General features: G+C 43.8%; 1 protein-coding gene across 2 annotated transcripts; it reads left to right on the top strand.

Moving 5' to 3' along the window:
• Positions 1-1,756: 1,756 nt before the first annotated feature.
• LOC129862803 (aggrecan core protein-like) lies at positions 1,757-26,643 on the top strand. 2 transcript variants are annotated; one of them, XM_055934787.1, is made up of 18 exons: positions 1,757-1,852; positions 11,939-12,018; positions 12,453-12,836; positions 14,200-14,374; positions 14,936-15,063; positions 18,372-18,665; positions 18,792-19,091; positions 19,283-19,457; positions 19,713-19,840; positions 20,147-20,440; positions 20,571-20,672; positions 20,899-22,056; positions 22,230-22,343; positions 24,155-24,310; positions 24,532-24,614; positions 24,847-24,991; positions 25,358-25,540; positions 26,073-26,643. In XM_055934787.1, the coding sequence occupies exons 2-18, from the start codon at positions 11,946-11,948 to the stop codon at positions 26,162-26,164; spliced, it is 3,984 nt and encodes a 1,327-aa protein (XP_055790762.1). In that variant the 5' UTR covers positions 1,757-1,852; positions 11,939-11,945; the 3' UTR covers positions 26,165-26,643. The 2 variants fall into 2 exon arrangements, with proteins under 2 accessions (XP_055790762.1, XP_055790761.1); XM_055934786.1 differs by having other exon boundaries at positions 24,152-24,310.
• The last annotated feature ends 311 nt before the right edge of the window (positions 26,644-26,954 follow it).

The raw sequence follows: 26,954 nt of genomic DNA, 5'->3' as shown, positions 1-26,954 counted from the left end.
AGTGCCTGAATCACATCCATGAACATGGATGGCTAATAGTAAGCAGGCCCAGGTAGAGCCTGAAGCTAGTGTTAGCCACGTCAAGTATGCTGTAAGGCTAGGATAATGCTCTTGGCCTGTAGCATACAATTGGTGGGAAAGGCACTGTGGGAAAGGCACTGCCACTGTAGCATACAATTATACCAGTCAAGGATCCACTATCGCACAAAAAGGACTGAAATGTGAGACAATGGCATCAAACTGAACAGCCCCCATGTAGCCATAGCATTATCATTAGCAGTGGGCTACACACATTCAGGCTAGGCAGGTCACGCCTAACAAATGATTAACATCCCTGAAAACAGACTTCACTATCAACTCTCAAATAGGGCTACGTACATTACTTTACACGCTCACAGTACCACAGCGAACACTTCTTTGTTGCTAGCTCTGCGCCCATGTGTCCATTTCCCTCTCTTTATCAGATTAGCCACGCCCAGTAGGCAGGCAGCAGCAAGGTAATTACACGTGGAAGCAGTGATTCGTTTTTTGGGCTGGTGAATCGTGGTCTGCACTGGCTTTTTTAAACAGTACCTCAAGCACCAAAACACTTTTTTACAGTTCTATAAAGCGATGATATAGACTATTGTTGCTGACTTTTGGATGAGTGCTGGATGCCATGGCTCCAGTCGACATGTATGGCCTACATCAGAGAAAGGCACATATCCAATTTCCCAAGCCTCTCTCTGTGCCTGTGTGTGTTTAACAGGCAGTGTTGAGAAGACCCCAAACCCTCACTCGCCCAAAACACTTCCAAAATGCTGCGTCCAAACTAGCTTAGATAGTTGTTTGGCCTCAGTACAAACAGTCAGCTCTTATTACGAAAGATTGTGGATCATTCTGCATCTACTTAGCCTTTGGTCTTTTCTCTCATGTAGTGAAAGTCCATAAACCTGAATGTGAATATTTGAATTGTTATACTCTCCAAAGGGATGCACTTTTATTGTAAAGAATTAACTGGAAATGTGTCCCAGGTTTACTGATACTGTATAATACAAAATTATATGATCATATTTTAATATTATTACAAGCACAGTCCAACACACCAAAACACTATATCCATGTTCATTCTGAGTTATGCTTTCCCCCCCCCAAAAAAATATTTTAGCAATAGTTCTAATCCTCTGAACAGGAGGTAGAAAAATATTATGGATTTAGTTTTATCAGCCTCATGCCAATTTCACCTTTATTCTGAACACAACCTATCAAATAGCAACCATTCACTAGTACTGTAGAGTAGTGTGGTTCCGTGGTACTGCTTTGGTTTTCAAATCCTCAGACTGCTTGCATGACCTCACATTATTGGCAAGACGATTCGACACTACCTCTCCACTACAGCTCTCTCTTTGTCTCTCTCTCTCTCTCTCTCTCTCTCTCTCTCTCTCTCTCTCCCCTCTCTCTCTCTCTGTCTCTCTCTCCCTCTCCCCCCCTCTCTCCCCCCCCCCTCTCTCTCTCTCTCTCTCCCCTCTCTCTCTCTCCCCCCTCTCTCTCTCCCTATCTCTCCCCCCCCTCTCTCTCTCTCCCCCCCCTCTCCCCCCCTCTCTCTCTCTCCCCCCTCTCTCTCTCTCCCCCTCTCTCTCTCTCCCCCTCTCTCTCTCCCTATCTCTCCCCCCCTTTCTCTCTCTCTCCCCCCCCCCTCTCTCTCTCTCTCTCTCCCTCTCCCCCCCCCTCTCTCTCTCACTCTCTCTCTAACTGCTAAACTTGGTACTCCGTTTGAATAAAGCTTCTTTCTACTCCCAGCACATCTGGGAGCAGCACACAGTCAGAACACAGAAGGATTTGGCTCACAGGTTAGAGTCAAGACGCATCAACGGTACGTTACTACTTACTACAGGAGTGCATTATACAGTACCAATCCATTCAGGGACAAGAATACTGCGTTAAAACATATCCTGTTCAAGAGGCACAATTTGGCCTCTTGATAACTTGACGTTTATCCTTGGCTTGGAGGACAGTGGCAAGGTAAAGTTTTGGTACATCGGTACTGGGCAGCTTCCAGTGCTGCTAGTAAGAGGGGATGAGAGTTCTGGACCGAATAAAATGTACCTTGGCCTCAGTAACACCTAGAAAATATAGATAAAGGCATTTTGTTTTAATGTTTTAAAGCTTTTAGAGAGTAAAAAAAAAACATGCAAATCGTTTTTTTAAGCTGATGAGCTGTGTAATAAAAACGTGTACATAGCTTATCAGAATTCAGAAGTTTTTCTGCAGCTCAATCTATTTCATAACATGGAACTGCAGTGAAATTCTGAGATTCTTGTCACTCAAACTTTTACATTCTATGTTGTTTTTTCCTTTTGCTTAGTGTGCTTTGTTGTGCTGACTTGATTGTCCCTGCTGTCACTCACATAGTCAGTGTCAGAGCCATTGGTGAAATTTGACTTCTTTGGATACATTTTGTGCAAATGAAACAATATCTTCTGTATTTTATCAGTGTATATATGTATAAAACTGAGGGGTCACTTGTTGTGGGCATGGCATGACTATTTTTATTTTATTTATTTTACCTTCATATAACTAGGCAAGTCAGTTAAGAACAAATTCTTATTTTCAATGACGTCCTAGGAACAGTGTGTTAGCTGCCTTGTTCAGGGGCAGTGAGCATGAACATGATGCCTATAGCCAGTGTGTTTCCTGGCTACTATACCAGTTGGGGTTAGAGCAGGGGTGGGCTATTCCAGTCCTCGGGGGCCTGATTGGTGTCACACTCTTTCTCCATCCCTAGCAAACACAGCTGATTAATCAAATTGCATTCTAAACTGAAGATCACGATTAGGTGATTATTGGAGTCAGGTGTGCTACCTGGGGCTGGGGAAAAACTCTGACACCAAACAGGCCCACGAGGACTGGAATTGCCCACCCCTGGGTTAGAGGGTAACTGTATGGCTGAACTTCCTTTCCTACCCAACACAGTCCTATGTCATTTCTGACAGAGGCAAAAGGCAGCCAAATTTAGATTTGTTCGAGTAATACTATACATTCAACGAAGGATTTGGATCTTTCTTTGAGACGATGTGTCCCAAAGATGTCTGTCTGATTTTGATATCTTTTGCTTTTATTGAAAATGTATAGGTTGAACTGAATTGTTAGTTGCAGTTTTCAGCATGTATTGCATGTATCAGCTAAGGCTGTTACAGTATTCGGCTGTTGGAAGTCTTAGAATGCACTGTGCCGTAGTTTGAACAGTTTTAGAATGCACTGTGTCGTAGTTTGAACAGATTTAGAATGCACTGTGCCGCAGTTTGTACAGATTTAGAATGCACTGTGCCGTAGTTTGAACAGATTTAGAATGCACTGTGCTGTAGTTTGAACAGATTTAGAATGTACTGTGTCGTAGTTTGAACAGATTTAGAATGCACTGTGTCGTAGTTTGAACAGATTTAGAATGCACTGTGCCGCAGTTTGTACAGATTTAGAATGCACTGTGCCGTAGTTTGAACAGATTTAGAATGCACTGTGTCGTAGTTTGAACAGATTTAGAATGCACTGTGCCGCAGTTTGTACAGATTTAGAATGCACTGTGCCGTAGTTTGAACAGATTTAGAATGCACTGTGTCGTAGTTTGAACAGATTTAGAATGCACTGTGTCGTAGTTTGAACAGATTTAGAATGCACTGTGTCGTAGTTAGAACAGATTTAGAATGCACTGTGCCGTAGTTTGAACAGATTTAGAATGCACTGTGTCGTAGTTTGAACAGATTTAGAATGCACTGTGCCGTAGTTTGAACAGATTTAGAATGCACTGTGCCGTAGTTTGAATAGATTTAGAATGCACTGTGCCATAGTAGCACTCACGTCTGTAGCCATGAAGTGCTTTGAAAGGCTGGTCATGGCTCACATCAACACCATCATCCCAGAAACCCTAGACCCACTCCAATTTGCATACCGCCCCAACAGATCCACAGATGATGCAATCTCTATTGCACTCCACACTGCCCTTTCCCACCTGGACAAAAGGAACACCTACGTGAGAATGCTATTCACTGACTACAGCTTGAGCTTGACTACAGTTGAACACCATAGTGCCCTCAAAGCTCATCACTAAGCTTAGGACCCTGGGACTAAACACCTCCCTCTGCAATTGGATCCTGGACTTCCTGATGGGTCGCCCCCAGGTGGTAAGTGTAGGGAACAACACATCCGCCATGCTGATGCTCAACACGGGGGCCCCTCAGGGGTGCGTGCTCAGTCCCCTCCTGTACTCCCTGTTCACTCATGACTGCATGGCCAGGCACGACTCCAACACCATCATCAATTTGCCGATGACACAACAGTGGTAGCCTGATCAGCCTGACCAGCCTGATCACCAACAACGACGAGACAGCCTATAGGGAGGAGGTCAGAGACCAGGCCGTGTGGTGCTAGGATAACAACCTCTCCCTCAACGTGATCAAGACAAAGGATATGATTGTGGACGGGTCTGTAGTGGAGTAGGTTAAGAGCTTCAAGTTCCTTGGTGTCCACATCACCAGCAAACTATCATGGTCCAAACATACCAAGACAGTCATAAAGAAGGCACAACAAAGCCTATTCCCCCTCAGGAGACTGAAAAGATTTGGCATGGGTACTCAGATCCTCAAAAAGTTCTACAGCTGCACCATCGAGAGCATCCTGAGAGCATCGAGAGTATGCCCGGCCTCTGACCGCAAGGCACTACAGAGGGTAATGCGTACGGCCCAGTACATCACTGGGGCCAAACTTCCTGCCATCCAGGACCTCTATACCAGGCGGTGTCAGAGGAAGGCCGTAAAAAAAAGACTCCAGCCACCCTAGTCATAGACTGTTCTCTCTGCTACTGCACGGCAAGCGGTACCGGCGCACCAAGTCTAGGTCCAAAAGGCTTCTTAACAGCTTCTACCCCCAAGCCATAAGACTCCGGAACAGCTAATCAAATGGCTACCTAGACTATTTGCATTGCCCCCCTCTTTTACGTTGCTGCTACTCTCTGTTTATTATCTATGCATAGTCACTTTAACTCTACCTACATGTACATATTACCTCAATTACCTCGACTAACCGGTGCTCCCGCACATTGACTGTACCGGTACCCCCTGTATCTAGCCTCACTACTGTTATTTTACTGCTGCTCTTTAATTATTTGTTACTGTTATTTTAGATTTTTTACTTATCTATTTTTTACTTACCACTTATTTTTCTTAAAACTGCATTGCTGGTTAAGGACTTGTAAGTAAGCTTTGCACTGTAAGGTCTACAACTTTTGTATTCAGCTCTGTGGACATATAACATTTGATTGATTTGATAACAGTTTAGGAATGCACTGTGCCGTAGTTTGAACAGTTTTAATCAATGCATACAGTAGTTTGGCTATGAGAATTTCTACAGAAAGGGAAATGATCAGGACAACTATGGACAGTCTCTTTATCCCCGACACATTCGTAAAAGTAATGCTTTTTTAAGACACGACATGAATGATCTATTGTTCCTAACCATGAAGTCAGAAAATATATGCTACTATATAATGTTTACTGTGGGCGTGTGTATGACACGCATGTGCATGCGTGTGTATTTGCAAATGCACGTATATATCTATGTGCTCATCTGTGTGTATACAGTACATGCACACCTATGTACTGTACACATGCACATACATACAGTATCCGCATTGGGTGTTTGTGTCCAACTCATGAGTTGAAATTCTTATTGAATTTGAGTTTGAGCGGCAGGAAGTGGAATTTAATTTAGTGCAATTTAAAGAAAATTCCACCCAGTCATAGAACATGAGAGTTTTATTGATTCTGACAGGTCACTCTTCCAGATACCAAAGAATATATCACTTTTCTCTGGAAACAATGTTCATATACTCTTTTAACCTTAGTGCTTAGAATAGTCAAATATATTCATAGATCTTTATATTCATTTGTTTGGCTTATTTTTTGAAGACCTCAGGGTAAACTCCAGGGTTAAACTAATGCATTCTGGGAAATGTTGTATTTCCCCCATTTAGAATTTTGAAAAAGTGATGAAATATAATAACTTAGAATATTCACATACATGTTTTGTTTTCCTTGATCATTCATTTTAAGAGTTTGTCCTGAAAATCAATTGTTTCAACAATATTTTATATACAGGTCTATGATGGGCAATGGGCATGTTCCCCAGCCCCCTGCTCCCTTACCCCTCTGAGGGCCTCTGTTGTCAATGTCCACTCTGTTATGGTGCCCGTGGTCTCCAGAGAACGAGGCGGGTTTAAGGGCCTCCTTAGGAATACAGCCCCCATAGCCCTGTGTTTATCTTGGCTTCCAACACCCTCCCAGGGCCCTGCATTCATCCAAATTCACAGGGCTCCACCACGGGAGGAACAGACCAGGGCCTTATTGGCCTCCACCTCAATGGGGAACAGAGCATACCACACTGGCTGAATGGACATACTGTGGAAGGGGTAGAAGACCTATACGGCTGCCGCTCCAGACTTGGCTGGCTCACAATGGGAGTGTAGATCGTGAAGGTTGGAGGATGGCAAGGTTTTAATTGATGCCTTGAAAGAGCATGTGGATCTATTGGCTACCTGTAGAGAGATAGAGTAGTATGCTACAGTAAACCCAGGGATAAGGTTTTGGTTGGCCATGCTGAATATTTATATATGGCAACTGTGTTAGGGAACAGCTAGTTCTTCAGGGAGGGATTTTCATCAAATTCATTCTTGAAAGGCCTCCCTTTTGTGAACTTAGCGTTATGGTCAACGTTGCCTTAGCTACTAGTTGTGTGGTACATGCATTCAAATCAAAGTTTAGAACTATATCCAGCTCAGTTGGAATGCTGGGATCAAATCATTGGATTATTCGAACACTTCATAAAGTCCCTCTTTATCAGGCAGACAAAGCCCTTCTCCTTCTAGATTTTCAAAGAAGGTCCTAGATAGATTGAAGATTTTGAGAGTTCCAGAAAAAGTTGCTGTCCTAACTAAGGGCTGGATTCAAAGTAATATCACGAAAGATCCACGTTAAAATGTAAAGGTAATTTCCGATTGAGCCAACAAATGCAGGTTCCGCGAACGTGGGAGGCGAACGCCTGTCCATCGAGCTATAACGCAGATCTTCCACGAGGGTAAATTAATTTGAATTCAAATTTTTTTTGACAGCACCCCTTTTGACTTGAACGAAACCTTTCATGCATATTTTTCCATTGTAGAAGTGCTCAGACAGTGACTTTTTAGACCTGAATGCCAAAACATTCAAGAGATGAAGGTGCTCAAAGAACCTCTTTAAACTAGGGGGCACTATTTTTATGTTTGGAAAAATAACGTTCCCAAGGTAAACTGACTATTTCTCAGGCTCAGATGCTAGAATATGCATATAATTGACAGATTAGGATAGAACACACTCAAAATATTGTCTGTGAGTATAACAGAACTGATTTTGCAGGCGAAAACCTGAGGAAATCCAACCCGGAAGTGCCTTTTATTTGGAAAAATCCCTGTTCCATTGCCTGCCCATCCTCCATTTAAAGGGGTATCAACCAGATTCCTTTTCCAATGGCTTCCTCAGGCTTTAGACATAGTTTCAAACTTTTATTTTGAAAAATGAGTGAGATTTATCAAAACGCTGCGTGTCCTTTGATTAGTTCATGCGCGCGAGAGTTGTAACTCGACATTTTCTTTCTCTGTAGTATTGAATAGTTTACCGTCCGGTTGAAATATTATCGATTATGTATGTTAAAAACAACCTGAGGATTGATTATGAAAAACGTTTGACATGTTTCTACGAACATTACGGATACTTTTTGGAATTTTCGTCTGCCCTTCAGGACCGGTATGATCCTGTGGTTTTCTGAACATAACGGGCAAACCAAATGGAGGTTTTTGGTTATAAAAATAATCTTAATCGAACAAAAATAACATTTATTGTGTAACTGAGTGCAAACCTCCAAAGATCATCAAAGGTAAGCGATTAATTGTATTGCTTTTCTGACTTTCGTGACCAAGCTAATTTGTGGCTAGCTGTTCTTACTGTTTTGTCTAGTGATTGATAAACTCACAAACGCTTGGATTGCTTTCGCTGTAAAGCACATTTTCAAAATCTGACACGATAGGTGGATTAACAACAAGCTAATCTGTGTTTTGGTATATTTCACTTGGGATTTCATGAAAATAAATATTTTTAGTATTTTGGGGGGAATTTGGCGCTCCGCAATTCAGCGGTTGTTTACGAAAATGATCCCGCTAAAGGGATCCGTGCGCCAAGAGGATTTATAATTATTCAACTATTTTGCATACCGCACCATATGTCTTCATCACTGTCTTCACCATATGTCTTCATCACTGGAAAAGACATATGGTTGAGATTGAACTAATTTATAAGCTTACCAACAGGGTTGCCAAACTGTTTAAGAATTTCTAGATTTTTTTTGTTGCTGTTGAAATTTCCTTTTTTTCCTTTAATGTCAATTATCTAAAACATGTGTATTCACATATTTTGTAGCTTAGACCCTATTTTACATCATCTGAGGTTTTAGTGTTTCTCCCACCATCAGTTGAGACACAATAGGCTCTTGAATACAGAGTGGGGTGTCATGTTTTGGCTGATAAATGTACTAAAATGGGAATACAATTAAAACATCAACTTTCGAATGGTACCACAAAGATGGTTGGAGGTCCACACATTAGAGAATGTTAACTTGAATTGTAATATCAGTTGTTTTAAATTATAAGGTCAAACCTCCACCGGAAAGCTTTTGAAATCATAGAAACATAGATCATAGAATAAAAACAACAATTTGAGTTGACATTCAAAGTTGGGTGGACCGGCGACAATGTTTGTGGTAGTAATTAGAAGTTAAAATGTAAGTTAAATTTTAATTTTAATTGGAGTACCAGCTACATTGCAGTGGTCTGAAGGGATAGGTCCATTCTATGAATTATATTTCTATCAATGAAAGGACACCAACCCTGCATTCAAGAGAATGTTGCGTCTCAACCGATGGCGGGAACAACACAACCTCAGATGATGTAAAGTAGGATCTAAGCAAATATGACAAAAATCGGAGTTTACAGGTTTTTAGATCATTTACATTAAAACAATTTTTAAAAATAAATTATGAAATAGTTTGACAACTCTGTATGCTTTTTAACGATATCAAACTCAACCGTTTATATTTTCCAGTAAGGAAGACATGGATGTCTCATGGTATGGTGGGGTATGCAAAATTGGTCAACTTTGAGCACCTCTATCTCCTAAATGTTTTGACATTCAGTTCCAAAAACTCCCTTTCTGAATACTTCTTCAATGGGCAAACATGTACTGTATGGAATGTTTTGTTTAAATGAAAAGGGATGCTATCAAAAAGTGATTGAATTAAAATGGATTTACCTGCCATACTTATGCAATACAAATTGAATCCAGCCCTAAGAGGAGTTATGAAGAATATAGTTAATTTTATGATTTACCTGGAGGTTCTACAATTCTAAGGTGATATGCAATTTCATGTGCATGTGCCATTTAGTGTTTCCTCCCAAATATAACTGAGCTGATCCACCCAGTTAGATCTCTGACTGCAAATTTTGGAGCTGTATTTCCTGAGTGTGTGGAACTTAGAGAATGTTGGAGCTGTATTTCCTGAGATTGTGAAACTTAGAGAATGCAGGTCTGCTCTCACACACGTGTGTGAACTTGTCTAGGCATGTGACCCAAGCCTCTCTGTGTGTGTCTGTGTGTGTGTGTGTGAGAGAGAGTGTGAGAGAGTGAGTGAGTGAATTTGTCTAGGCGTGTGACCCCAGTGTGGATTTATGTTTGTGTGTACATGACTGCGTGTGAGCAGAGTCAAACCTACTTGTGATACACTTGGGTGGAATGACTTTTGAACTTTGAACTTGTGAGACTGACTTTACTGGCCTCTGAATTCCTCTGGCCTCCCTCTGTAGTCTTTCATTTACCTCAGGGTAGTGTTCATTAGGGCAGGTAATATTTTTTTTAACATTGCAAAGAAATATTAAAATGATTGATGATTGGACAAGTCCCGGTAGTCCCTCCATATTTCAGTCCGTATTCTTTCGTTTGGTGCCTAATGAACTTATCCCAGGACTGAAATGAAGAAGAACAGATATGATGTAATCTCCTTGTAGGGTAGAGTCCATCTGTGTCTGGATGTTGGAATGAGTCTAGTTTGTAATCTATCAAAGGGTTGCTGGACTGCATGGACCCCTCAAAATGTAACACAATGAAGGTACAGTAAGGCTGTGGTGGAAAGCAGAGAAGAAATAAACCTGGGTTACAGTGGCTCACTCTCTCAAAGAGCTATTCAAGAGTAGGAAACCATTGGTAACACTTGGCAACTATTGGTAACACTTCGCAACCATTGGTAACACTTTAGGTTTTTACCGTACTCTAATGCAGGTATGGATCTGGGCCTTGAGAGTTCTGGTCTTGACGCCATCTCTGCCTACTGTAAGCGATAACACACAGTCGTTCCATGACCTCTAAATGCCTATCTGATATCTACAGCCTTTGACTAGCCCTTTCTGTCATCCAAACAGATCAAGATGATTGTATTGTGTCGTGTGCTGAAGGAGATGAGAAAGTATGGGTACAATCCTTTAGCAGAGCTAAATGGCATAACAGACTCAGGAGTTAATACATCTAGTGTCCACTCTCATCCCTCACATTTTGGGGAAGGTTGTCCTCTACCTTATTTACCCCCTGGACATAGAAGAGCAGGATCACACCCAGTGACCCATTAGGCCACCAGGCATCTCAGCTGAAGTGACCAGTAACATCCCTGCCCATGTGGAATAACCATGTAACCATGCTTTTATCCACCATCAAGGCAGCTTTTATTCACACACAGACGCGCGCGCACACACACACACACACACACACACACACACACACACACACACACACACACACACACACACACACACACACACACACACACACACACACACACACACACACACACACACACACACACACACACACACACACACACACACACACACACACACACACACACACACACACACACACACACAAACTCTTCACTAGCCAGAGAGGAAGTGACTGGAGGCAGAGAGACTACTATACACTGAAAGGGCCAGTATCTGAGAACCTCTGGAAAACTACCCTGACTGAGTATTTCATTTTTTCCTGTAAAAAAAAAACACAAATTGGACGCGTTGGGTTGAATGAATCACGTTTTTTCCCTTTTCCTATAAGCTACTGTATAAAGACTTCCCATGCTGTATACATTGGAAATTCTATTTTTGCGCTGAGAACATTTCCTGTGCCAGGGAAAGAGGGGTTTTATTCATTGATGAACATGTGAGTGGTATTTGAGAATGGGGAGTGATTTTTGACATGCTGTTTCCAATGGTAGAGCACAGTACAACCAGCCAATGCTGATATATAGTAGCAGTTAGCCTGTGTGAATATGGTGGCACTAAGGAGAAAAGTAGCTGTGTTGTACTGAAGAATACATGTAAATAAACTATCTGGTAAAACCTTTCACACCAGACAAGTTGGAATCATTTAAATAGATGTTGCCTGGCGAAAGTCAACCCAGCACAGGACACAAAATAAATGTGGGAATGTGTATTCTGTTGAAGCTTAAATGTAAAATAGAATCAGGTAAGAGGGAAATCACTGCAAGGTCACCGTAAAGTAAAGTTCGGTCTCAATCACAATCATCTAGTAGATATAAACGAGTACAGCCATGTGCTTCTACCACCTGGCTAAACAGAGAACAGCAACCGTTGGTGGTCTAATGAGGCTTTTAACACACCATTGAAACCCATAAAAAAAACGTGATGCCGTTGTGTCGTTTACAGTCAGCCTGGTCAACCAAAACGAGAGCTCAGTCTGATTGACCAGGCTAAATTACAGTGCCTCACCAAATCTGACAAGACAGCCATTTTTTTCACTGACAGTTTTTTCTTCCATTACAGGTAAACCATGATCACCTTGCTCCTACTGTGTGTGTCTCTGCCCTTCGTCACCTCAACAATATCATTTGAAGACCCTAGCGGTATGTGTTATATTGCATCACTATTGTTCACCGGCCCAATTCAAATACTATGAAAAAAGCATTGTTCCTTTCTCCTTTCCTTGAAGTAATCACTGATCTAACATGAATAGGTGTATGCAAGCTTTCCACTCCACTGCTTTCATTCAATCAAATCCAATCAACATTAAAGAAGGACATAGGGAAGGATGAATTGCGTTCAAATAGGGAAGAACACCGTTTTAGCTATTCAAACAGGGCCTCTGTTATATGCAGTGTGTGTATCCCACCGCTGAAACCAAATGCAATAGGTAAAAGTGTTTTATAGTCTCTTAAAATAGGGTTTGGAATAATGCAGGCAGGTGACATGAATTTAATCCACTTTACTGTAGGGCAACATCTTCCCTACATGATCTACTAATATAACGTAAAAATAAATCTCATACTATCCTCCCCAGATCTCGACAGTACCTTGAGTGTCAGCATCCCCATGGACGTGCCACTGCACCCTCTGATGGGCACCAAGGTGGTGGTGCCCTGCTACTTCCACGACAACCCGATCAACCACCCGGGCATGCCCACTGTCAACCCCCTGTCCCACCGCATCAAGTGGACATACATCACCAAGGGCAAGGCCACCCTCATCCTGGTAGCGTCGGAGGGCAAAGTTCACGTGGAGACGGAGTACCTAGACCGGGTCACCATGGCCAACTACCCGCTGGTGCCCACCGACATCACCATAGAGATCACGGAGCTGCGCTCCAAGGACTCAGGCTCCTATCGCTGTGAGGTCATGCACGGCATCGAGGAAAACTATGACTCAGTGGACATCCAGGTTCAAGGTATGACTTGGAGTGTAACTACAGGCTCTGAATGCATTTTGTAGGTATGATCTCAAGCTATTAGGTATAGGTACCTTTTTTCTTTTTTTTACCTTTATTTATACAGTTTTTTTCTCATTGAGATAATATATATTTTCCAAGAGATACCTGGTCCAATAGCAGCAGGGGGAATAACGTTTCAGACAAAACAACTTACATACACTAACACAACATTAAACACAACTATAAACACACATACAGTACAAAAATTACATATTACATTAAAAACACAAACATCTTGACAAAAACAGCTGGCCTAAAAACAATTACACTCTTCTATGATATATACATCGATCAAGTGTTTAAACTCCACCAACGAAACTAGATCATCACATTTTAAAATGTTCAGGAGAGAATTCCAGGACCACGGAGCTGAGTAACTAAAACTATTTCTACCATGACCTGTTCTAATTTTTGGTACTGTTAGAAGCAAATCAGAGTGGGACTGTAATTGATATTTATTTACTGACCTGACTAAAAAAGAACAGAGATAAAATGTCATTTTACCCAATATGGCCTTATAAATCAGTGTATACCAGTGTTTAAGCCTACGCAAGGTCAATGACGACCAGCCAACAGCGCTGTAGAGATCACAATGATGTGTTAGACGTTTCTGATTTGTAGGTACAACATCCGGTGAAATTGGAGGGCGCGCAATTCAAATAAATAATTGTAATATTAAACATTCATGAACATACAACTATCTTAAAAATTTAAAAACTTAAATTCTTGTTAATCTAACTGCGTTGTCTGATTTACAATAGGCGAAAGCATACCATACCATACCATACATCAACATATTTTTCAACCAGCACAGGCTTCATAAAATCACAAATAAATAAATCACTTACTTTTGAAGATCTTCCTCTGTTTGCAATCCCAAGGGTCCCAGCTAAACATGAATGGTTGTTTTGTTAGATAAAATCCTTCTCTATATCCCAAAAAGTCAGTTTAGTTGGCGCCATCGATTTCGCTAATCCCCTTGTTCAACATACAGACAGAGGAGTCCAAAAAGCTACCGCTAACCTTCTTCCAAACAAGTCAAACGACGTTTCTATTTAATACTCAGGTACTGTAAAATATAAATAAATGATAATATTTCATACGGAAAGTAGTATGTTTAATAGGAAAGCAAAATTAGTAAGAGCGCGCCCTCTCCCAAGAACATTTTAGTTTTGAAAATTATATTATATTTTTGGAGTGAAATATCCCATTAATAGGACCGAAAACAATACTCTTCCTCATATATACACTAGCCTACCCTCTGAAATGGTATAATAATCAATAATAATACAGTGAGGGCAATTTGTTCTCTCCTTCCCAGGTATTGTGTTCCACTACCGAGCCATCTCTACACGCTACACTCTGAACTTTGAGAGGGCCAAGGCTGCCTGTATCCAGAACAGTGCCACCATCGCCACCCCAGCCCAGTTACAGGCTGCCTTTGACGATGGCTTCCACCAATGTGACGCCGGTTGGCTATCTGACCAAACAGTCAGGTGATTCTGACATACTAAACTGTGAACCGTTATCTGTCATGACTGTTTTAGGTAAACCAGTGTGCACTATTGTCAGTCATACTTGTTTTAGGGAAGCCATCTTTGATGTTTTCCTGTGTAAATACTGTAGAAATGAACTAACCTGAAGGGTTTTGTGGGAATGTGAAATGTTGTTCTAGACGAGGGATACTCAAGTACTGTTGGAGAAGGTCCGGTCACACAAATTTCCTAGGTGGCAAAAGTACGGATGGATATTGTCATTTTTTGGCGTAGTAACAAACCCCCAACTCGCAACCCATGCGACCCCAAACTGTTCACACCCCCTTTGTTGGCGGAGAGAACATTTTGCCGTTTTAAAGCTAATTTCCTGCAATTCTACACATTTTGCATGTGGCATTTTCTTTCTGTTTTGAAGCTCATTTACTGCAATTCTACAATCCCCGTGTTGACCCCGTTCTAAGTCCGGCTCCGGACCGCTAGTTGGGTATTTGGGTTCTAAACCATGGTTTGGAATGTGTATACACCTTTTTTTTCTTTGCCATGTCACATGATCTACTCAAGGTACCCCATCCATGAGCCTCGTGAGGGTTGCTTTGGAGACAAGGATGAGTTCCCGGGCGTGCGAACCTATGGCGTGAGAGAGGTCAATGAGACCTATGATGTGTACTGCTTCGCACAGAAGATGTCAGGTACTCAACAAGAAATATTGTAGTTTGTCATGGTTATCATGGTCATTATGCAAGCTGTTTTGTGTTGCACGTAGATAAGCATCTAAGTTAAATGATTTATAGCATATAAATAGGGGCATGATCATTTGAAGTCAAAGTATTATGCAAAGCATAAAAGGAGCTCCCCCCAGCCAGCAAAAACGTTCCCATAACATTAGAGAATGTTCCCTTAAGTGTCTCATTTGGTCATTAACTAACGTTTTCAGTGTAATGTACCCATGATGTGCGAAGAATGTTTCCAAAAGACCTTCCTTTCAGGTGAAATAGAACTTACCCAGAACATGGTTACAATGTTCTCAGAACTTAAGATAATGTTCTAGACATGTTTCATGGGAACATTGCAAGAACATTAATGTGTCCAGTTTTCTGAGGGTTAGTAGAATATTCCACAAATGTCCCCCCCAAACAATACAAAGAAAATGGTTGCCATGTTCTCAGAACATAAGATATTAATGTTCTAGACACGTTTCATGGGGACATTTCGGTGTATCAGTTGACAAGCCGTCACCTGATGGTCCCAAAGAAACATCCCCCCCCCCCCCCCCCCCCAAAAAAAAATATTGAATTACCCGTCACACCTTATTACTGCTGCCGATCCAACCAAGGCCTTGATTGTTGAGCCCCTGATCCATTCATAGCTCTTTAAATGTTGGCAAGGTTAGGGATAATCACACACAGTGCTGTTAACATACAGTAGTGTTTTCAACTTGAATATTTGGTGTAGATATTTACATTGTGCATGTTCATTTATACATGAGTTATTTTACAACATGTCCTTACCTGGGATTTGTACTCACAACTTCTTGGTTCACAGTACTCCAATCTACCCACTATGCCACCATGATGGTGTCAGGCGTCGGATAATCTGACTATTCACATCGTTGATTTGATTTGATTGACTTATTTCAGCAATTTAAGGGCTTTCTGTATAGTTGTCTAATGTTGGTGGGGCCTGTTAACCTGTTTTAACGAGACTCCTGAATCACTATGATCAATCAAATAGTTTTTCTTGAGTGTACTCTTAAAAGTTGCAGAGATTTACTTCAAAGTGAATTCACCCTATTGCTTACACCTATCAAGTGTTTTAATCTACAGAAGTGCCTATAGTGAGGAGGGGTTAGGGTTTCTTAGATCAAGTTAGCGTGTTGTAACTTTTGCCAAATAATGACGTTAGCATATTTTTTTTTTTACATTTAAAAAAAATTCTTGTATCCCCTTTTCTCCCCACTTTTCGTCGTATCCAATCGCTAGTAATTACTATCTTGTCTCATCGCTACAACTCCCGTACGGGCTCGGGAGAGACGAAGGTCGAAAGCCACGCGTCCTCCGAAGCACAACCCAACCAAGCCGCACTGCTTCTTAACACAGCGCGCCTCCAACCCGGAAGCCAGCCGCACCAATGTGTCGGAGGAAACACCGTGCACCTGGCCCCCTTGGTTAGCGCGCACTACGCCCGGCCCGCCACAGGAGTCGCTGGAGCGCGATGAGACAAGGATATCCCTACCGGCCAAACCCTCCCTAACCCGGACGACGCTAGCCCAATTGTGCGTCGCCCCACGGACCTCCCGGTCGCGGCCGGCTGCGACAGAGCCTGGGCGCGAACCCAGAGACTCTGGTGGCGCAGCTAGCACTGCGATGCAGTGCCCTAGACCACTGCGCCACCCGGGAGGCCGTTAGCATATTTTGCTAAGAAAGGAAAGAGAAATGGGGATAACTAGTCCGTTGTACAACTGAATGCGTTGAACTGAAATTTGTCTACCACATTGAACTCACCCCCTCTGAATCAGAGAGGTGCGGAGGGCTGCCTTAATCTTAATAACGTGAGAGTAGGGTGATTGCCCTAGCGGGTCTCAAAACATAGGCCACCAGCACCAATGACGAACACCCTAACCACTGTCCCAATAACGGATATCTCTAAGAAATGTGCTTATTGGGCCAGTATAGTTAGGCCCTGTCCTGTCCAGAAGAAACCCCAACCCATCCTCTCCAGGCACTAATCTGAAACAACTTGATAGGTGTAACGCTGTAAGCAATAGGGTGGTAAGCAAACGCTCCGTTAAATTGCTCCGTACACTCAAGCAAAACTATTTTATTGATCGTAGTGATTCAGGAATATCTTTAAAACAGGATAACAGGCCCCACCAACATTAGACAACTATTCTGAAAGCCCTTAAATTGCTTAAATAATTAAATGAAATCAATGATGAGAGAATAATCTGATTAATTGATACCTTACACGGACATGGTAGCATAGCAGGAAGATTGCAGTATTACTGTGAACCAAGAGTTTGTGAGTTCAAATCCCAGGTGAGGACTATTGAATAATGATTACTGTATAAATGAACATGCACAATGTAATCATGTTTGTCAAAAAGTTAAAAACACTGTATGTCAAATGCACTGTGTGTGAGTGTCCCTGAGCGTGTCAACATATAAAGAGCTATGAATTGATCAGTGGCCCTGATTGTCTTGGCAACAGTAACAAGGCGTGACGTCTAATGAAATTTTTGCGGTGTCTAGAACGTGTCTAGAACATTAATATCTTATGTTCTGAGAACATGGCAGCCATGTTCTTTGTATGTTTGGTGGGATGTTGATGGAATATTCTCCTAACCCTGAGAAAACTGGACACATGAATGTTCTTGCAGCGTTCCCATGAAACGTGTCTAGAACATTAATATCTCATGTTCTGAGATCATGGCAGAGCCGTAATATCGTATATTCTGAGACCTGTCAACCATGTTCTGTGTATGTTTGGAGGGACGTTAATGTAATATTCCATTAACCCTCAGAAAACTGGAAACTAAATGTTCTTGCAACGTTTCATGGGACGTTGCAAGAACATTTAGTTTCCAGTTTTAGTTTCAAGATTAATATTGTATGTTCTGAGAACATGGCACTCTGGGTATATTCTGTTTGACATTGAGGGAATGTTTTCCTAACTCCAACGCCAAAACATGCAAAAAAGGTTCTCAAAAGGTTTTTGCTAGCATAGATATAATGTTTCCGTGACTAACGGTAAACTGGACACTCAAACATTAGGGGAACATTACGGGTAACATTGCAAAAATGTTCTCTCTCCCTGGAATCGTTAGCTGGGCATCAACTTGATGTTGATTGCTGATCCACTTGCCATACAAAGCTACCCAACTAGCTAGCCTAATAATATATTATATTAGCTTGAGAAGTAAAAAGCGGAAATCATGACAGATAACCTTCTGTTTGCCTGCCTCTGTTTCTCACTCTTTCCCCTCTACATCATCCCTTAGGCAGAGTGTTCTACTCCATGTCCGTGGAGAAGTTCACCTTTTACCAGGCAATGGACCAGTGTGCCAAACTAGGGGCCAAGCTGGCCACCACAGGGCAGTTGTACCTGGCCTGGAAGGCTGGCATGGACGTGTGTAACGCGGGCTGGTTGGCAGATAGAAGCGTCCGCTACCCTATCAACATTGCCAGGCCGCAGTGCGGTGGAGGACTACTTGGAGTGAGAACCGTGTACCTGTTCCCTAACCAGACAGGCTACCCCTACCCAGACTCCCGCTACGACGCTATCTGCTACCAAGGTAAGTGTAAAAAAAGTGTATACGGTGTAATTGTGAATTTCATTTGGGTGTCTTAAAGCCAGAGTGATTTCCAGTAACACAGAGTGTGGCTTTAATTTTTTGTGCTGCCAATGGTCTATTTCACAGAAGACGACGGCGAAGTCAAGACCACCCCGTTCCCAGAGGTGGCCACCATCACAGCTGGCCCCATGGTTTACCTGGGGCGTACCACCGCCCCTGAGGCTGAGGCACAAGGGGAGGTTCTGACCCAAGCCCCCCTGGACACCACCAGCAAGGAACTGCCCTTACCCATCCTCCCCAGTGTGAGCGACACGTATGCCAAGGTCACCCCAGTTGTGGGGGAAGAGATCATCAGCAGGGTGACAGCTAAACCTAATGTGGCCTCCGAGTTCCCTCGTGACAATGACACTGCCATGTCTCCTACAGGTTAGCAGATTGTGCTGGTCAACGTCAGGGAGGAAATTGTTTATATTTTGCCGTAGTTGCCATTTTCATTTTCAAGCGTAATAACACAAATTCTGTGTTTGGTTCTGTTTGTTTCTTCCCTCCCCTATCTCCCTTCTTTCTCTCTACCTCCCTCTCTTCCTACTCCTCCCTCCTTCCGTCCCTCACTATAGGTGTAGTGTTCCACTACCGTGCTGGCTCCAGTCGCTATGCCCTGTCCTTCGTGGAGGCCCAGCTGGCCTGTCAGAGTGTGGGTGCGGTCATCGCCAGCTCTCAGCAGCTCCAGGCAGCCTACGAGGCAGGGCTCCACCACTGTGATGCAGGCTGGCTCAGGGACCAGACCGTCAGGTGAGATAGATAGGGTATATTTCAGTAGTCCAGTAGCCTTCTCAGTTGGGTTGCACAATTCGGTTTTTTCAGAAATCCCTTCCCTGCATATTTCCTAATGATTGCAGAAATTCTCTGATTGAGATAATAGAAAAACTCAATTTTACTTTCTAGTCTCTTTTCCTAAAGAGGAACCTAGTAGAACTGCTTCGTTAACCGTCAACCGGGACTTAACCCTTACCTGCATAGTGACAGTTTGCTCTCTCATGTGGTCAGGTACCCCATCCTGTCTCCCAGAGATAAGTGCTCAGGGAACCTGGAGCATCTCCCAGGCGTGAGGTCCTATGGCCTGAGACCCGCTACCGAGCGATACGATGTCTACTGCTATGTGGACCGCCTCAAGGGTCAGTGACATGGTGCATGGACCCTATTCTTCATCCTCTTCTTCTTCTCCTTCTTCGTCTTCGTCTTCTTCAGAGCTTAGCTCCAGATGTTGAGTGATTTCTTCTTCTTCTACATTTAAAATATCCAAATGCGGTGACCCAAACTTGATGATTTTGATGACATTGATGACATTCGCAGGACAGTGTAGCCTGCATGAATATTTTGGGGGCAGCATGCAGCACAAGATGCGGGACTGTCCCACACAATCCGGGACATGTGGTCGCCCTAGTAAAACCACCTGCTCTCTCTTCTCCCTCATCTCTCAGGGGAGCTGTTCTACACCAGCGACTATGACAGCTTCTCCTACAAGGAGGCCGTGGCCCACTGTCAGAAGCTCAACACCACGCTAGCCACCACAGGGCAGCTCTATGCCGCCTGGAGACAGGGCTTTGACAAGTGCCGTCCAGGCTGGCTGCAGGACCGCAGCATCCGCTACCCCATCCACAACCCCAGGCCCCACTGTGGAGGAGGCAAGGCTGGGGTACACACCATCTACGCCTTCCCCAACCAGACGGGACACCCTGACCAGCACTCCAGATACGACGCATACTGCTTCAGAGGTATGTATGAGTTTGGATCTGTTCAGAGTCATCAGTAGGGTGGCTGTTAAAACTCAAACTGTTCAAGCCCATATACAGCCGCTGTTAAAAGCATGAAAATGATATTGTGTTGGTTTTCTTTATTTTGTAGCTGAACCTACGATTATTCACACTGAAACCAGACTCAATGTTACTGTAGTTGTCGAGGAGGAAATTATCAACATGACAACCAGAACGGACCAATTGACTCCTGGTAACATATCTCTATATTAAGTGGTCAACGGGTATTTCTGTATCACTGCTAGTATTTCCTGTATATTTATCCTGCCGACCATGCCAAACGTAACAATAGAGTGAAAGAGAATTACATACTAGCATGTTTACCTCTGTTAAAATCTAAATGCACAAGCTGTTTTCTAGTCAAAGTGCATTAATACTACATGTTCTTTAACCTTTGTTCTCTCTCTGTGGTTTTTCAGTGAGCCCCATCGTACCACCTGTATCTGTGGATGTGTCCGGTTCAGGCTTAGCTGAGCATTCTACCAGTGGTAGTGGCAGTGGAACTCCTGGTAGTGGAGATACATCTGGTGGGTCCAGTGGCGATGGCTCCGGGTCTGGCTTCCAAGTCACATTCGAGGGCAGTGGGCACATCTTGTCAGGACAGGGCTCTAGCTCTGGAGGTCTACAGGAGGCAGTAGAGGGGAGCACCACTGTCACTTACACCGGGTCTGGGAATAGTGGCTCTGGGGTGGGGGTGGGAGAGTTCAGCGGTGGGCTACCGTCTGGTGTCCTTCCCCACTCCGGTAGTGGCAGTGGGGTATCTAGGGACCTGAGCGGTAGCGGGGACTCTGTCATCATCATGGTGGACGGAGAGATGGTTGACATCTCCAAGCAGCAGCCGGCCGGACAGGAGTTCGGACAAGGTGGTGTGGATGTCAGTGGCTCTAGTGGAGTGTCCGGATCGGGCGGCTTCTTCAGCGGGGATGTGACCAGCACTTCTGGCTCCGGACTTCCTGACATATCTTTCGAGCATTCAGGTCTCATTGACCTGACCGAGAAGCCCTCGGGAGAGCAGGAGGTTTCTGGCTACCAGCCCTTCGCTTCCGGTTTTCCAAGCGGTTTCTGCTCCGGTTATCCTTCCGGTTTTCACAGCGGCTCTGGATTCCCATCCAGTGGTGACGGATCCCACTCAGGCCTTGAGGTCATCTTCATGACAGAAGACGAGGTGATGGAGGTGACAACACAGTGGCATCCGGAGCAGGGTCGGGGCTACGTAGAGGTCAGTGGAGACGGCAGTAGCCAGCATGAAGGGAGCACCTCAGCCAGTGGGCTCTCCCTAGGGGAGTCAACGGTCGCAGAAGGCCTGTCTGTGGTGCTGCCCCCTGGGTCTACCATGACTTACCCAGAGTATATCACCTCTATGGGAAACACGGGAAGAGGGGATGACCTGGACCTGGTGGAGGAAGGCCAGGAGCTGGAAGGCCATGAGCAGAAAGGGCAGGAGCAAGAAGGCCTGGAAGGGCCCACGGAAACAATCAATGTCACGGCACCGTCTGCATTCTTCTCTAGCCCAACAACAGCAACCGCCGTCTCAATGGTGACCCCTGTTGTGGTGGAGGAGCCTGCTGTAGTTGACGGTAAAAAGCTTATTTGATCATAGAAGTGTTCTATAGGCCATTGGTTATAGTATCTACGATAAGCCATTGTTTACTTTGCGTCATCCACCACATGCTAACAGCTAATGAACAATGCCCCCTAGTAAGCATATTGTCTAATCAATCCATTATATTCTAACCCTGCCTCTTTCTAGCTACTCCTGACCCTTGTGAGCCTAATCCGTGTGGCACAGGCACCTGTTCTGTGCAGGATGGCATTGCTTTGTGCCAATGCCCACATGGATTCACTGGAGAGGACTGCAGCACATGTGAGTGTCAGTGACAACACTATGTGTTGCAAGATGTATTCACGTGATTACAAGCCGGCATATCTATCATAGGCATTTCACTCAACATTCCTGGTGTCTCTGTTATCAATCTTTTGTTATTTTTGTGTTTACATGCAAATGAAAGTTGCCATGTCCCACAATGTATACCGTTACAAGCATAAGCGGCGCGTGAGTCTCAAACTATGTCCTGATTATATTTAGAAGAATTGTGATATGGCTGTCTGGACCTCACTGACATTCACAACTCAACGATCATCTACACTTTTAAAAATAAAAATAATGTTATTGAGAGCGATACCATAGCGGAACCATTTTAGGGTCTCTGAAGAACCATAAATGGGATGGTTCTTTGAAAAACCATACAAAAATCCAAAACCAGAAATGTTTTGGCCCACCAGGAATGGAATTGAATAGCCCTGCTGTTGGGTTTTAAGCCTTATTTGCACATTTCCCAGGGTGCCTTTCGATTAAATTTGAGTTACCAGTACCACCCATGACTATGTTTGCTAGTGACAGAGATATGATTGTTGCATTCATTCTCTTACAGTCTTCCCCAATTGAGAAACTAAATGAATTTGTTGCCATTCAAATGTTATTATTCAAGACAAAACAATACATATTTCATAAGGCCTTATTTTGAGGGCCAAGTTTTAACTAAATACAGTGGCCTGAAACACGATTTTACTGAGTTACAGTTCATATAAGGTATAATATAAGGTGATCCCGCAGGTGAAGAAGCCGGATGTGGAGGTCCTGAGCCTGCGTGGTTACACGTGGTCTGCGGTTGTGAGGCAGGTTGGATGGACTGACAAATTCTCTAAAACAGAGAGAAATGAACATTAAATTATCTGGTAACAGCTCTGGCGGACATTCGTGCAGTCAGCATGCAAATTGCACGCTCCCTCAAAACTTCAGACATCTGTGGCATTGTTTTGTGTGACAAAAGACAATGGTAGCGCCGCCTATGGTTACAGCTAGCCTTATGGTAGCGCCGCCTATGGTTACAGCTAGCCTTATGGTAGCGCCGCCTATGGTTACAGCTAGCCTTATGAACACGCCGCCTATGGTTACAGCTAGCCTTATGGTAGCGCCGCCTATGGTTACAGCTAGCCTTATGGTAGCACCGCCTATGGTTACAGCTAGCCTTATGGTAGCGCTGCCTATGGTTACAGCTAGCCTTATGAACATGCCGCCTATGGTTACAGCTAGCCTTATGGTAGCGCCGTCTATGGTTACAGCTAGCCTTATGGTAGCGCCGCCTGTGGTTACAGCTAGCCTTATGAACACGCCGCCTATGGTTACAGCTAGCCTTATGGTAGCGCCGCCTATGGTTACAGCTAGCCTTATGGTAGCACCGCCTATGGTTACAGCTAGCCTTATGGTAGCGCCGCCTATGGTTACAGCTAGCCTTATGAACATGCCGCCTATGGTTACAGCTAGCCTTATGGTAGCGCCGTCTATGGTTACAGCTAGCCTTATGGTAGCGCCGCCTATGGTTACAGCTAGCCTTATGAACATGCCGCCTATGGTTACAGCTAGCCTTATGGTAGCGCCGTCTATGGTTACAGCTAGCCTTATGGTAGCGCCGCCTATGGTTACAGCTAGCCTTATGGTAGAGCCGCCTATGGTTACAGCTAGCCATATGGTAGCGGCGTCTATGGTTACAGCTAGCCTTATGGTAGCACCGCCTGTGGTTACAGGGGACGGGGAGGGTTGTATAAATGAAATAAATAGCCAACATTCTACAGGAAATGTGTTAATGTGTCTATCTATCTGTTTGTGTGCAGCAGTGCAGGGCTGTGCCGAAGGCTGGGTGGAGTTCATGGGGAGCTGCTACATGCACTTTCTAGAGAGGGACACCTGGCCCGACGCTGAGCAGCGCTGCCAAGAGCTCAACTCCCACCTAGTCAGCATCACCTCCCAACAGGAGCAGGAGTTTGTCAACTGTGAGTATAGATATAGGATGTGTGTGTGTGTGTGTGTGTTTGCAAGCTTGTGTTTGTAAGTACTCTTTATTGTCTTTGTTGTGAAGTGTGTTTGTGTGTGTGTGTGTGTGTGTGTGTGTGTGTGCATGCACACGTGTGTGTGTAATACATTTTTTGCACAAACATAGAACATATCTGATACTCACTGTACATGACACCTCAATGTTCTATTTTCCATCTAGCTAACGCTCAGGACTATCAGTGGATTGGACTCAATGACAAGGACGTGCAGAATAAGTTCCGCTGGACAGATGGGAGTCCATTGGTGAGTTTTTTTTTTCTCGACCAGTTTAGGTATCCCCTACTCTGGTCCCCTACTTTACTTTACTGTACTTTGCAATTTTTTAAAATTAGATTTGACTTTACTTTAAGTTACGTACGCAATATGAATAACATTGTTATTATTAATATTAATATTAAATTACCATTTGACTTCTTCATTCCATTTTATCATCCTTTCTAATCAAATGGTCCCGTGTTGACGTCTTCGCATGCAGGAATTTGAGAACTGGAGGCCCAACCAGCCGGATAACTACTTTAACTCTGGAGAGGACTGTGTCGTGATGATCTGGCATGAGAACGGCCAGTGGAACGATGTTCCCTGCAACTACCACCTGCCCTTCACCTGCAAGAGTGAACCTGGTAGGGAGCAGGGGTTAAGGGTCAGGGGGCACAGAACATTAATCGGGTCAGCTGTCAGTGACTGAGTCAACAAGACAGAAAAATAGCACTAGGCCTGCTTTTTGAAAAATAGGGATGTCCGGGAGTGACTATGCACAAATAAGGGTTAATCAGGTGTTAATTGAAGTGAGATGAAACTGTGAGTCTTAAAACTAATTGGTACCCCCAAAAAACATTATTGTTGGTCCAGCTCGCTATTTGTAGGGCACAACGAGGAGTCAATGTGTCATTCATACCCTGACTTTATCGACATCGCTGGAAACAAACAGTCAGATCTCATGAGATAATTCCCTTCGCCAACTCCTCTGGTTTCCCCTTTCTTCCCAGTCGTGTGCCACTCCCCCCCTGAGGTGAACAACGCCAGGCCGATGGGCAGCAGAAGAGACCGCTACCCCGTCAACTCTATAGTCCTCTACCAGTGTGATGCAGGCTTCACACGGCGCCACCCGTCTGTTGCACGCTGCCTTCCCGACGGGCGGTGGGAGGAGCCACAAGTGGAGTGTATAGGACGTGAGTCTAACCTTCCTTGTTTAATCCATCTTGTCTCGTCCACTCCCATCAACTCAGATTCAAACCCTCAGCCCCCCCCCCCCCCCCTCCCCCACAGAGTCAATCGAGTAGCTAGATAGATTGTTTCTGGGTTCCTGGGTTCCTGGGTTCGGAGATTAGCGTCAATTAACCTTGCAGATTACATCATACATACTTACAGAGTACGAATACAAAAAGAGACACAACATTTACACACTTGGGAAATATAGACATCTCTAGGGAAACAAGGCAATAACATTAAAGTAAGTTAGGCGAGGTATGAGTGTCTCGAAGCAAGTTCCACTGCTGATTTTCATTCTTTCCCTGTAATCAAGGACTGATTTAGAGGTGGGTGCAATTAATTATCAGGTAGAAGAGAAACCCAGCAGTACTCCGGACCTCCAGGCTCAGTTTTGAATACCCCTGCACTTTGGAATTTCCTTATTCTTTATCTTTGATGGTTATTCAGCAATGTTTTAAGGATGTCATCAACATGCGCCTCTCTCTCCCTCAGCTGGTGCCACCCCCAGCAACAGACTACATAAGAGGTCCATCAGGAGACGGTCTAAAGCAACCAACAGTCGGTCATGGCGGAAGCTTCTCTAAGCAGGACTGAAGGGACACACTAAAAGACCAAAAGGACCGCTCTTGTAAAGAAACATTGATATTCAATGCAATTTTGCCTGACCAAAAGAGATCCCACCAGGGGTGGAAATGGGGAAAAGTTACTTTGGGAACCCACCAATGAAAAAATCCTTGAATTCACCTATAGCTAATTTTTACATGATTGAATTCCCTCATTTCCCCCCCTGATTCCCATCATGTGTATATATCTATAAACACCAAAGCACATTAGACATGATTTTGATAGTCCGACTGACAATGTTGATCTCTGAGTGTCACTCTGTGCCTTTGTGGGGGATATTTGGGCAGTGGTTCTCAACCTGGGGTACTAGCAACTCTGGGGGTACCTGGCCTATCCACAGGGGGTACTTGGGAAGACTCGAATACGTATAATTGAGAGGATACTTTGTGCACAGCATTATGGACCTGATTTCGCCATAATAAACGATGCCTTTCTTGTGCACGCCTTTCCTTTGCACTTCTCAGTAGTTGGTACTCAGACTTACCTTATGAAGGTGCGTAATGGGGTTTGCAGACGTGGTTTCCTTACGCGCAAAAACATATATTGGTTTGATTCATCCTTAAAGTTGTCATATTCAAGTTCAATCCATGAAATATTGGAAGGTGGAAAAAAGTGTACAATAGGGGTTGAACAATAGTACTATAAATCTACCCTAAGCCTTACTAATCATCGAACTGTATGACAAAGGTCCAGTCTTTATGAACCGTTCGCCGAGCTCTAGGTTTAACCTGCTAAGTGTGGTCTGAGTTC

This window comes from Salvelinus fontinalis, chromosome 9, assembly GCF_029448725.1.
Source record: "Salvelinus fontinalis isolate EN_2023a chromosome 9, ASM2944872v1, whole genome shotgun sequence".
Classification (NCBI taxonomy): Eukaryota; Metazoa; Chordata; class Actinopteri; order Salmoniformes; family Salmonidae; genus Salvelinus; species Salvelinus fontinalis.
This window is presented reverse-complemented; position numbering and strand designations above follow the sequence as displayed.